Source organism: Staurois parvus, unplaced genomic scaffold, assembly GCF_062004578.1.
Source record: "Staurois parvus isolate SC_StPar_1 unplaced genomic scaffold, SC_StPar_1.0 ptg000553l, whole genome shotgun sequence".
NCBI lineage: Eukaryota > Metazoa > Chordata > Amphibia > Anura > Ranidae > Staurois > Staurois parvus.
The window spans coordinates 204,846-219,000 of record NW_028318349.1 but is presented as its reverse complement, the minus strand read 5'-3'; the positions used below and the strand labels follow the sequence as shown (position 1 = coordinate 219,000).

Here is a 14,155-nt window from a genome sequence, read left to right as displayed (position 1 = left end):
ACAGAGACGTACAGGCTGTTCACGGAGGTTAACACCTCCACAGAAGTGTCTTCTGATGAGAAGGGTTGAAGAAAATTGTCATGCAAGTTCACTGCAGTTAGCAAAAGTAGAAAGCCAAACTGGGGAGATTGTTTCCCATGACATAATATGGAGTACACTGCAGAGGAATGGCATGCATGGGTGTCATTCACAAAGGAAGCCTCATCTAAAGCCCATGCACAAAAAAGCCCGCCTAGAATTTTCCAGGGTTCCTGCTGAAAAAGAAGACTACTGGGACTCTGTACTTTGAAGTGATGAGACCAAGATAAATGTTTTGTGAACCGATGGCTTCAAAACTGAACGGCGTCACAAAGGTGAAGGGTACAAAGACAAATGCATGGTGCCAACAGTGAAACATGGTGGTATCAGTGCCCTTCTGTGGGGCTGCATGAATGCTATGGTGTCGGGAAGCTGCATTTCATTGATGGCATCACGAATTCACAGATGTACTGCTAAATTGAAAGAGAAGATGCTACCGTCTGTGCCCTTGGTCGTCATGCACTTTTCCAACATGACAATGATCCAAAACGCATATCTAAGGCCACTGTTGAATTTCTGGAGAAGAACAAGGTGAAAATGATTCAGTGGCCAAGTATGTCTCCTGATCTGAACCCAAACTGCTATGGGGAATTCTGAAGAGACAAGCTGAGCATCACTCTCTATCCAGCAACCAGGCTCTGAAAGAGGATGTTCTTGAAGGATGGAAAAAGGTAGATTTTGCAATATGTCACCAACTTGTTCATTCCATGTCTAGAAGACTTGGTGCTGTCCTTACAAATCATGGAGGTCATACAAAATACTAGATGTAGTAAGTTTTGTTGTGGGGTGTATTCATATTTGCATCAACCAATTTGAGTAAAACTGAAAATTTTGTAATCTAAGTTATAATTATAAAGCTTACTTTCATGTAATGAGCTAAACAAATGTTCTATAAAACTCAGTTTTGTAAAAATTTTGGAAATTGTTCTTGTGTTCATTGAGATATTGATTATAATCTTACTTTTTCAAAAGGGTTGTACTCATTTATGCTGAGCACTGCAGATGGGCAATATCCATTTGGAGGACGCAACTTAACCCACAAAGCTTTCTGACCTTTAGTAAAACAGAGGTCACTGGAGTGTCAGTGAGTGTGCACTTTTCATAGAGGTGGCGAACTGAGGTGGCACTGTTAAAAGATCTGACAATAGAGACATGGGAGATTTTAATGCACAGTGTTACGTTGGACCGCATTTGGAGTTTTTAATAGATTAATGAAATTGATATTATTTATGTTTCATTGCGATAGTACCTCTATATCCTTTTTTCTGTTTTTCACTTGATTGTACGTCACTATAAGGGGGCAGTTTCACTTTATATATGCATTTGATTTGAGGTAACTGGTACATATAATTCAAATGTTTAAATTGGTTGTAAAGGTGCAAGGTTTTTTACCTTCATGCATTCTATAAAAAACCTTTTCTGTGCAGCATCCTCCCCAGCCCCCCCCCCCAATACTCACCTAAGCCCCCTCTCAATCAAACGATGTGCACTGGAGTCTCGGCTATCCCAGGCCTCCCTCTCCTCATTTGCTGAGACATCAGCGGGAGCCATTGGCTTCTGTTGCTGTCAATCACAGCCAGTAAGCCAATGAGCAGAAAGAGGGGGTGGGGCTGAGCTGCGGCTCTATGTGTGAATGGACACACGGAGCAGCGGTGGGGAGTGAGCATGCAAGCTGCTTGCTGTGGGGGGCACCCGACAGGAGGGAGGGGCCAGGAGCGCAGGTAAGGGACCGGAGAAGAGGAGGATCCAGACTGATCTGAGCAAAACGACTGCACACAGCAGGTAAGTATATACTTTTTTTTTAAGCCTTTAGAATTACATAAAAGTAGAACTATAGGCAAGCTTTTTTTTCATTTTGGATAGGGAAGGGAGGGTCATAGCCCATGTCAATTTATTTGTTGCCATCTATGTCCCATTTGGGAGATTTCCCTTCACTTCCTGTCCCACAGCCAAAACAGGAAGTGAGAGGACATCCCTACAAATTGAGAGAATCCTTTGGGGACCCCCAGATCACCAGAACTACTGTCCACATTGGAAGATTTCCCTTCTATTACTTTTCTGGGGGCAACCCAAGATTTGGGATTTTGTTTTACTTTCACTTTCAATGATAATGGTAAACAGGACAGGTAGAGAGGGAGAATTTTACTAATGGGGACACAGACAGCAAAAGACATTTGATAAATGTTCTATTCTCTCTACACTCTATGCAAAATTAAAAAAAGGTTTTTCCTTCAGTTGTACTTTCGTTTCGGTTGCAACATTTTTAAATTTCAATCTTATAATAAAGTTTTCCAACAAAATACATAATTTGTTCCATGTATATTGCGGTTACAATAAAGACCATATAAATGAACAAAAATAAACATCTATAGAAGGGTGCATTCTGTAAATACTGATAACAATATTTGGTCCTAAAAGTGCGCACCTTGTAAACAGTTCAAACATCACATTAATGGAAGCACCCGTCGTATAGCATGCTTGCAACATTTTTAAACATTAGCTTTTTTTCTCTACAGGTATTTAAAATCAGAATTTTGATCACTTCAACCTTAAAAAAGTTTTGGGTTGCTCTAATGGCACATATGGAAAATAAATAATAGTAGAGTGGTGAACAAGGCACAATAGAAAGCTACAGCCAGACAGGATGCAACAAAAATATTATTTTCACAGTTCACTTGTCTCCAGCATACTGTACATATTTTCACATACTGCCCTTCAGATCCTTTTACAAAAGGTGTCTGCTTTGTAAAGAACTACTTTCAAACTTTAATTTTAATATGAAATACTATTAGGTTTAAGTATAAGTAGAAATTGATCAAACACAAAGTCTGGCTCAAGCTGCCTCTGGATGTAGGCTAGACAAGTACATGGAGATCAAGCTTTGTATACAAACACATGGTCCCCAGAGCCATCAGTTTACGAGCTCCTGGCAATAGAAGCAGCTTTAAGGAGGGTGTCTGGTTGGGGCCAGAGTTCTTTCCAAAACACATTTTTTCTAATTCCTTTTTTTCTTGCAGCTGGGAGCAAATAAAATAAAACCACCAATAACAAAAACACAAATATACAAGAAGGAAAATAAAAACAACTGGTAGGAACAGAGTGATCCCGAAGCACTTCAATATATTTATGATGCTTGGAAATGGGAGGTAATAACATAGGCCTAAGGCTGGTAAAACAGCTGCAAACATTATATGCCTACTTTGAGGTTATAAATATCACGAAACACCTCAGATTTTACAAAGTAAATTATAACCTGTTCTCCAGAGTACTTCTTGCTTTATTATTTTAGTGTCTGGTGAATTTCTGTAACTGAAGGTTATAAACAGGAAAGGCCAAGATACTATTTGACCAATACTGTAAGTCTGACTGTTACTTACCGGGTTTGATTTCACCTCCATTAGGCTATCAAGAACTCGTGTGACTGGCAGGTTCTACAAAGACAAAGACTGACAGGTATGAATTGGGGCACAATAAATATATAGAAACATTTGTCACTAACAGATGTAACCACAATGCTTTAAAGGAAAACTATAGTATATATGTGAATACATCAGCTAAAGTAAATCTCAGAAATTTTTCTAGTGTTGTATAGAGTGGGGAAAGGTTATATCACCTCCCAGTCAGGTCTTTAATGATACCTGTGTCCTAGCTGAGGAGTCCTAACCCCACTATTTGTCCCAGAGATCACGGTCACTGAGAAAGTACAGGTGTGACTGGTACAGGAGTCCAGAAGGACAAAAGGCGAACTTTTGGACTTGCTTGTGTTGTGAGATGAAGGAAAACTTCAAACGAGCTTAATAGCTCTGGCTATTATCTCCCACACAGCAAGACTTCCCTAGATGAGCACCCAACAGTAGCTTAAACCATTAAAATACAGAAAGGAGCATCAGACCAAAGCCAGATAAATAAGTCCAAGATCATATTAATTGATGGTAAAAAAAAAAAGTCATATAAAAACAACCAACACTTTTTCGGGGCAACACAACTCCTCTTTCATCAGATAAAACTTGTATAGACTCAGAGAAAACAGTGACTTCACAGATCTATAATACAACCAGTATTAAACACTCCACATGGAGTAATAACTTGACAACAGCTGCTGAGCAGCAATGGAGCATTGGAACAGGAGTAGCAGGGTAAATCATGCAATCTGGTTCCCTCACTTTGCAGGCAATTCCTCTTACAAACTGTTGTATCTCTGGGACAGGAAGTTCGGGGGATCTCCTTGATAGGAGCACAAAGACCAATAAAAATCCAATTGTAATCCCTCTGATTCTATCTAAAAAAGTTCTTGCTGGAGTTATATATCTTTATGAAAAAAAATATTAAAATGATAAAATTGTTATATTAAAAAAAATAATAAATATACAAAGGAGTGCAAGGAAGGTAATTACAGCATGTGTTTCTAAGGACATTAAGCAGATTTGCTGCTTTGTCCTGCATGGATAAAACACAGCTTCATTTTAAGATGACGTTACTTCCACCCAAAGAGGGTCCCAACAATGTATGGCTTGCATCGTAGTGCACTCTATTTGAATTAGATTACAATTTGTGTCATTAGGCATGTAAAACAGTTAAGCACACACAAGGGATATTTAGGCAATTAACTGCTGTGAAGTCTTGTGTAGCTTTAGTAGTGTTATTATTAAGATGTCAAAGCATCCATGCCAGCATTACAACTTCATCGCAACTGAGAAGCCAGAAGCTGCTGGTATTTGCTGTCAAGAGTCTCAAACTTCTGGCTTGTAGTAGAGAAATGTAGGGAGTCTAGTTTTGTCCCATGGCTTTTTAAAGCCGCTTAATCTTATATTGATGACTGATGTCTGTAGTATTATGTTTGGCGTAAAACAATACAATATGGTGAAGCTGTAATTTAAATTTCCATAGACACACACATTACTAACTATAGATATTCACATCTTGCAGCTGACGTTCTGGGAAGAGCAGACACATTTACTAGGGGCACAGCGGGAGATGTGACAGAAGGTTCTGTACCCAGTGCGTGTATCAAATATCCAAACATATTCACAAAGCTTCTTGTTTTGAGCAGCCAAAACAAACAGGATAGGGGAACTGGGCAGGATAGGAAGGCAGCTGCATTAACCCATATGCAGATGTGATGGATGGGAACACAAAGAGTTTCAGCACTACAACATCCAACAGTGGAATGACAACATTAGTATCAATGCAATTACCATTGAACTGAATGCAGGCTGTGTGCTCTGTGCAGGACTGGATGGCCACACAGCTGTGTATATGTGGTGCACCATAGTGTAATGACATGCCAAAGACAGGACTAAACCTACACTCAACCCTATCTGCAGTCACTCAGCACATGCAGCTCAATTACACTCTCATCAGTGGTGGTTGAGGTTGTCGTTTACACTTGTCAAAATAAAGCCTGCTCCATAGTCTGTTTACCTGCTGCTTTAAAACCAAGTTTTTCACCCCCTCCATGACAAACTGTGACCCCGTATTCATGACTCTGGAGAGCAGCCTGGAAGTAGAAAAAAGAAGGCAGGGTATAAAGAGATGCATCCTCTGTGCCAGATCCTCCACCCTGCACAGGCTGCAGAGAAGACCATCATTGTACCTGAATAAACAGTGTGTAGCTTTGAAGGCTTTTGGCTGTGGATGTGTCTATGTAATCTGTCTGACAGTAGACGGAGAGGGAGCACAGAGGGACAAGAGATCCTCTGTGGTGGAAGGGAACTGTAAAATGCCAGTCTTGGCAGCTTTTCCAGCTTCCCATGGAATGGCACAGAAACACTTTGTCCTAATTGGGATGGAATATGAAAGTCACAATACTACTAGGAGGACTGCAGCCTACTTTTTGAGAGCTACAGGTCACATACAGGTGACTGGTGCAAGAGGAGAGGACATTATTTATGATAACTTGCAGAACAACAACTCCTCTGTAAGAAATGTAAAGGGGTTTTTCACTTTAAGAGTGGACCCAGCTTGCAGTTCATACTGGTTTCTAGTAGTTTGTGCAATAGCATTCGTAGGAGAGCCATTAGAATCATTCGGCCAATCTACTACGTTTAAATTGGAAAGTCACAACAGGTGATTTTTGATAGTGTGCTCATTGGCAACAATGTGGCAGGATGAATGAGAAGGATTTCCACATATAATATTTGACATGTTATTCTAAAATGCATTTGTTATGTTGTGTAGATCTCATTCTTCAACTAGCTATAGAAGGATTTGCTGTAAAATGTTATGCAATATTACATTCACAGGCATGCTCAGAAATGAGTAAAATGATCATGTTTATTTTAAAATAAATGCAACTGAAAATTCACCAATGTGTGTTATTGTATTTTAGAGTAAATTTGAACACGAACAAATTTTAGTTGTGGAAAAATTAAAGCTATTGGCTTAGTATTCATACCCCTAGTAGGAAAAAATGTATGTCATCCTATAGTGACTGTATCAGAATATTAAGTGCAAGGGAAAAAAAACTTTACATTTGTGCTTTTTAATTTCCCCATTATATCTATCTGATCTAAAATGTAACTGGAAAAACATATTCTTGCTATAGCGATGTCAGGTTGTGTGGAGATATCTATATTTTGTCCTAAAAGGGTGATTATGAAGTACAGCTCCAATGACTCTTTCCCTGTGTCCTATATTATCTTTATTTCCATAAATATGTTGGCAGTTTTAGTGGAAATACAGTGGCAAATCAAAATGGGTGCTGCCAGTGCATCAAAACAAGGATGCTGCCAGCCCCGTAATAGAGATCTGAAAAACCCAATACAGTGAATGACTTTGTGAAGGCTTCTGGAGAACCCTGTTTAAGGCACCCTGCTAATTCTAGGGTGGAAATATGTGGCAAAGGTTTGAGAATTCACAATATCCTGCACCCAAATGACTATTCTTGCTCCTAGTTCTATAGAGTAGTAAAAGGCTAGCATAATGATATGAAAAATGCAAAAATGGTGAGTGGCCTTATGAAATATATATGTGATCATTTTGGTGTATATCACCACCACAAGCTTGAGGACTGGTAAATTATAATCCAACTTTTGTGGAGTGCAAACAATCCACTCTACACAATGCAAAGGATTTAAAAAAAAAAAACTAAATAAAAAAAACAACCACAGACTTTAATGTGATGCAGTTATTTGACACAACTCTGAGGGCATTCTGTACACACAGCATTGCCATTGTTACAAAGGTGAAACATTTTCATTTTTAGGCAGTTTTAGAAAATTAGATGGTTGCAAACTAAAATAGAAAGTTTTTTTGTCATAAACGTATTTTAAAAATTGATTTCTATAGCAATTATATGTGTTATATCAATTGAAGTTGTCCTTTAACCGCCTAAGCTCTGGAAGATTTTACCCCATTCATGACCAGGCTATTTTTTGCTATTTGGCACTGAGCTACTTTTAACTGGTAATTGCTCAGTCATGCAACACTGTACCCAAATGAATTTTTGAATCACAAATAGAGCTTTCTTTTGGTGGTATTTGATCACCACTGGGTTTTGAATTTTTATTTTATTATATAAACAAAAAACCCAAACATTTTGAAAAAAACACTATATTTTTACTGTCTGCTATAAAACATCCAATAAAAAAATGTAAAACATCAAATGTCATAAATTTAGGCCAAAATGTAATCTGCTACATGTCTTTAGTAAAAACAACTCCCAGTAGGCATATATTAATTGGTTTGTGTGAAAGTTATAGTGTCTAAAAATTATGGTATATACTGGAATTTTTATTTATTTATTTTATACTAGTAATGGCGGTGATCATGACTTATGTGGTGGGCAATCTGACACTAACTTGACACTTTGTGGGAAGTGACTGACACTGGCATCACCAGTTACACTAAAACAGTGATCATAGTATACACTGTCACTGTACTAATGACACTTGCACAGAAGTGGTTAAAATCTAGGGGCAATGAAAAGGGTTAACTGTGTGCCTAAAAAGTGTAAAGTGTGTACTTTTACTAAGCGATGTGTATATACGTATATATATATGTATGAGATCCAGTGCAGCAGGGCTACACTGTAGCAGTAAAGCTACAGGAGGCAGTCCGGAACAGGTTAAGGGCTGTCAATATAGAACAGACGGACACAATGCATTGTCTTGCACTTGCTGTTAAATAAGGAAAGAAAAAATGGTAACTGAATTCCTATAATACTGTTACTAAGCAATATATTATCATCGTATTTTCAAGAAAGGTGTTAAATGACTTTGCCATTGATTGTATACAATCTCTGTTCATTTTTCACTTACTACCCTTTTACCCCTATAAAACGTTATTACAAATAATGAAAGCTAGGACCTGTAAAAAGCACATTAACAATACAAATACATCTCGTACCCTTTAGATTTAGTTGCAGAAAGCCCATAGCTTGCTGGTGCAGATGCCATCTTTGCAAATGCTCTGAATTAAAAAAACAAAAACAAAAAACTTAAAGGACCATATTACAATAACATTACAAACTGCAGTACCTTGATCATGCTCTTAGTGGTAACTACCTAATGTATAAAATAATTGTACAACTTACTTCCACTGTTTAATATAGCTTAAAGGTGCCAAATTGCATCCTGCATCCTCAAGTGCCTTTTTATATTGATCCAGGTCAGTCTGATACAGGGAGAAATGAAAGGAAATAAGATAAAATAAATGTACACTCATTTCAACTCCCCAAACTTTCTGCAACATCTGAAATTCATAAAGCACACTTTAGCTCATTTTATAATATGCTTATTAGAACTACTAGTTACTTGAAAAAAAAGTCTAACAAGCTTGATCTTTATAGCCTGCAAAATATAAATGAATGTTAAAATAACCATTAGCAGAAAATCATTAATGGAAAATAGGGAATTTAATACATGGCCAAATGGTCCAAGCTGTCTCAAACCACACACACATCGGGATGCTAAAACAGCTTTGCATGATGTCATAAAATAAATCTTAAAAACATTTTATAGAAAAAAAAAGTATTTTATTACATTTTCCAAAGGAAAAAAGTGCTGGGAAGACATGCAAGATGACACATATTTTATACCATCTAAAAAAGGTATTCAAGAAAGGAAGTGTTCTCTACAAGAGAAAGCTGCCAACCCAAGAGACCCACCTTGCAGAAGTGATAACAATAAGCAAGGACAACTTCTGGGTAAGAGACAAACACAAAAGAAGAGCACAGGAGGCTGGTAGTGTAGTAATTAATACATTGAATTTAATGTTAAAAGCAATAAAAGATATGCACTAACAAACATGGGGATAAATTTGGCAGAACAGCAAAAATCCAGAATCATCAGTAACTGGAGAAGCTCACTACCCTGGTAAGAGGTGGTACTCACAAGACAGACTTTGGTGGAGAGAAAGAAAACAATCTTCAGTGCCAAAGGGAAAGCACAGTCCAGACGTCAATAGTCAGTGTTCCGCCCCCAGTTATGAAACCACAGATGATGCAAGAACGCATTTTAGGGGGGACCTCCCCTTCACTAGTGGGATCACTGCTGTGGCATTTTCCGCCTGAACCCGTATGGGATGACTTTGCAGTGAAGAGGTCCAGCATTCCTCATGAGAATCTTGCAGACCAACAGAAGGATTTCCCCAACTCAAGGGCTTAATTTGTGAGCTATCAGGCCAAGGCTTAACTACAAACCTAGTCCTGGGTTTCAGGTGAACTAGTGAAATTGGAGACTGTACTTGTTTGCCCTGTGTTGCCAGAATGTTGAGTAGCAAAGGTCTGGAGTAGAATAGGACATATGGGATTATCTCAAAGTGGGTTATATCAAGCCTACAACTCTTATAAAAAGCAAACAGTTGGACGGTTCCTGGACTACAGAGTGCAAACATAGGAGCGAAGATTCAAGAGATTGTCTTGTGGGAGAAAAACCATGAACTGAGCAGTATCTAGAAAGAGACCTGGATACTCCAAGGAATAAGTCAGATCCAGTGCTGACTTCTGAAGGTTAGGATTCAACCGAACCTTTGTAGAAGCTGAACAGTAATTTGGACAATGACTGACAGGGTCTGAGCGAACTGTTCTCTAGTTGTCCATATCTCCCACAATAGGACTGTCCTGGGAACGCAGCAGAGCAAGCACAGGGGCTAGCACCTTGGTGAAGGACAAATACCTGGTAGAGTTGTGTGCCCACAGCAAAACTCAGTTGTACCCCATTTTGAGGAAGACTTGCTTGCATGTTTGAAGGGTTTGGGAGTCCAAGGCTTGTGATTGAATCGAGTCCAGGTCTTGACTTTTGAGGTCTAGAAGAAACAAAAGGAATTCTTCTTAGCCTCAGAAGGAGGAGGTTTTCTTGGCTTAGGTTTCTTTTGTAGAGGTAAAATGATTCTATTTCTTCCTCTAACATCCCTAAATAAAGCTGGCCAGTGAAGCTTTGAAGAGACATTCTCCATCAAAGGCATACTCAGTAAGAGGTTTGTGCACTGTCATTCTGAAAAACCAATGTTTTAGGCAAACAGTTCTCGACACATGCACAGACAGAGGACTCATTCTGCATATGAGACGTACGACATGCAAAAGCTCATAAACACAGCAGTGTACGCAACGGAGTTCTAATTGTTTAAAATCTGAAGGATCAGTTAGGAAAGACTCAGGTGTATTAGTAATATCCTTTGTCCATAACTAACAGGTTTAGGAAATGGACAAGACATGAGATGGGAGCAAAAACTGCTTGTCAGGAGTTGATATGTCAGCATAAAATATAAGATGCAGTAATGAATTTATTGGGAGATTTTTTCGACAGGTTGGAAACTTTTAAGGAAGTCCAGCCTGGTAACATTAGAGAATTCAGATGCACGTTACTCCAAATCCAAGCCTAGGAGTTATGTCAACAGACTGAATCTCTTTGGGCACAAAATAATTTAAAAAGGATAAGTTGCATAAGCAGCCTTAAGCATATCAAAGACTCTGGAGGAGAAGGTGCAGAATTATGATTGTAGCACCTGTGTTCTGAGTCAGGTATCAAGGCAGTGATTTTAGTTATAAAATCTGACATAATCGCAGAAAATTCAGCTCTAGATAAGGCAGAGAAGGGAGCCATGCCTAATTGTATAGACAACCTGAGAAACTTGAAGACTGCAGCAGGGGACAACAGTCCAGGCTGTCAGAGTTAGGTCCTTCAGGAAGGACAATGCAACCCGGAGTTGTTAGTAAGCTGGAAAAGGCTGCAGGACAGCTTCCCTTACGTTTATGATCCACAATACTGCTGTGTGTGAAAATTTCAGCAAAGGGTTCTCACAAATCATCTTTTGAAACAGGAGAAGTTATATGCGACTGTCTGTGACTAACTCATTGTGAGGCAGCGGCAGGGAGGACTGACCCTAAATCCTTGCAAGGAGCCAGTGTTGAATCACCACACTCTGGAGGCAGGAAAAGGAAGGACTGTGAGTGCTCAGGACAAGATGAGAATGGTGTAGCACTAGGACCTAAGGTGCATGCAAGCACAGGTGTAGCACTGCTCCTTATAGTGCTTGTGACACATACAATGTATTGGAGCACAGGCTCCTGAGTGTTCACCCTCTAGGGAATGTGGTAGGAGACAGAGCAACACAGGCCAAAGCGCATGTGACACAACTGTGTTGCAGCGCCAGTTCCATAGACTGCTTGTGACACAATGGGTTTATTTACTAAAGCTGGAGAGTGCAAAATCAGGCTCACCTCTGCATAGAAACCAAATCAGCTTCTAGCATCAGCTTTCTCAATCAAGCTTTGGCAATAATACCTATTAGCTGATTGGTTTCTTTGCAGAAATAAGCCTGATTTTGCACTCTCCAGCTTTAGTAAATAAACCCCAATTTGTTGAAGCAAAATCTGCAGAGTGTTACCTATATATAACAAAGGCCGGGCTTCACAAAAAAAAGGCAAACCACTAATACTTGGCTTTGAAAGTGCCCTCTGCCAAGTAAACACAGCAACAAGGTACTGGAGAATGCTAGTACAGGACCCAGTGAAAATGTTAAACTCCAGATAGTCTTCAGCTCACAGATGAGCATAATACCAAAGGAGTCTTCAGGAACAAGAGTAAAACAGCAGGTGTATTGGCACTAGACCTGTTGAGCACTCTGCAGCTAAATAACATGTCATTAACAGACATACAGGGGATGATTTCATAAAGGAAATACAATGTTCACTTTGCAAGTAAAGTTGCCCTCTGCAAGAGAATTTTCCTTATTGCTTAGTGAATGTAGTAGAACTTTGCAAAGAATATCCCATCATGCCCAAAAAAAAAAAAAAAATTATTAAAAAAAGCGTGTTTTTTTCTGATAACTGCTGATGATCATCTGATTTCTTCATGATTGGATAATGGAAATCAGCAGAACTTCACCTCATTCACTAAGCTCTGAGGAAAATTCAACTGCACTTGCAAAGTGAACTTTTCATTTGCCTTTAGTAAATCAACCCTTTAGTGTCTGGAGAACACCACAAGCAGAGCCTACTGCAATGGTCTGAAGGTGACATTGCAGACAGGCTTTGTGTCTTTGCCATGGCATGTACGGCCTCCAATGCAGTGCTGAGGATAAGCTGATCTGGAAAGCTGCAACATAAGCTCTCTTGGCACGTAGCTAAATAAAAAAAAATATTGATTGAAGCAAAATATCTTGAGAGAACATTGAGGAAAATGACAGGCATGACATGGGTTTTCTTGTCTCTAAAAGGAAAAACTCATCCATTTTCCAAGAACAGTGGTCTCCAAACTGCGGCCCGTGGGCTGGATGCGGCCCTTTACCCGCCTTCTTCCCACTGACACCAGCAATGGGGAACTATTCCTTCTACTGACACCAACAATTAGGCACTATCCCTCCCATTGACGCCAAAGATGGGACAATATTTCTTCCACTGATACTAATGATGGGACACTACTCTGGCCATTGACAACAACAATGGGACACTACTCTGGCAAGTGACAACAATGGGACACTATTCCGCCTACTAATACCAATTATGGGACACTATTCCCCCCACTGATACCAATGATGGGGCACTATTCCTCCTCCTATTGACCACAGGCACTGTTTTATTCTTTACTTTCACTGGCCACCAAGCCGGCAACATTTTGTACTCCCACCGTCCACAGTCCAGCCCTCCTATGGTCTGTAGACAATAAACTGGCCCTTTTTTTAGAAAGTTTGGAGACCCCTGTCCTAGAACACACACAAAAAAAAATAATAGAATAAAATAGAATTGACTAAAACAGAATAGATTAAAAAAAAATAAAATAGAATAGAAAGGAATAGAATAGAACAAAATAGATTAGAACAGAAAATAAAAGAATAGAATAGAAAGTAATACATTAGAGAATAAAAGAACAGCGTAGAAAACAAAAAGGAAATAGAATAGAGTAGAATAGAAGGAATATAGTCTTCTGAATTTTGAATTTCAAATCAATTTGAAAATACCAATTATACAAAACAAATCTGCAAATATGAAGCAAAATTCCAAAAACGAATCATTCTAACATACTGAATATAATGAAACATAATTATTAACAAATAAATTCAAAACAGTAAATGTTTCCGTTATCCACATCTCTAGCAGTGGCATCCACACACAACAATAGCAATTCTTTTTTTCTACAAATGGGTTTATTTACTAAAACTGGAGAAGGAAAAATCTGGTGCAAAAGCTGCACAGAGACCAATCAGCTTCCAGGCTTATTGGTTAATGTTTAATTGAAGAAGCTTAATTTAGAAGCTGATTGGCTACCATGCACAGCTGCACCTGATTCTAAGTGCACCAGTTTTAGTAAATTACACCACTGTGTCAAGAATGGAAAAAAAATAAAAATAAAAGGGTTGTTGTATTTTGAAAGAAAGCTTTCCTGTGCTCATTCTGTAAATGCTATTTGCTTGAATATTATACTTGAACTCTATGCTTCAATACTCACTGGTACAAAGAATACAGGTAAGACTCCCACTTTAATCATGACTTTTCAAATCTACATACTCGTTTCAGCTCAGAGATTTCGAAATTACTGAAGCTACGGGGTCAATATTACAACCAAACAGCTAGCATTTGTGTAAACACTGGGAGCTCCCACATTTCTTCCAGTAAAGGCTCACTATGAGGAATCCTCTG

General features: G+C 38.9%; 1 protein-coding gene across 1 annotated transcript in view; it reads right to left on the bottom strand.

The window, feature by feature from the left end:
- SCFD1 (sec1 family domain containing 1) overlaps nt 1-14,155 on the bottom strand; it is a 177,437-nt gene that overhangs the window by 14,659 nt on the left and 148,623 nt on the right. The window contains exons 17-20 of the mRNA XM_089691176.1: nt 8,612-8,691; nt 8,425-8,487; nt 5,500-5,575; nt 3,456-3,509 (exon numbers count right to left, since the gene is read on the bottom strand). Coding sequence (XP_089547302.1) covers nt 3,456-3,509; nt 5,500-5,575; nt 8,425-8,487; nt 8,612-8,691 — 273 coding nt within the window. The remainder of the gene's footprint in view (nt 1-3,455; nt 3,510-5,499; nt 5,576-8,424; nt 8,488-8,611; nt 8,692-14,155) is intronic.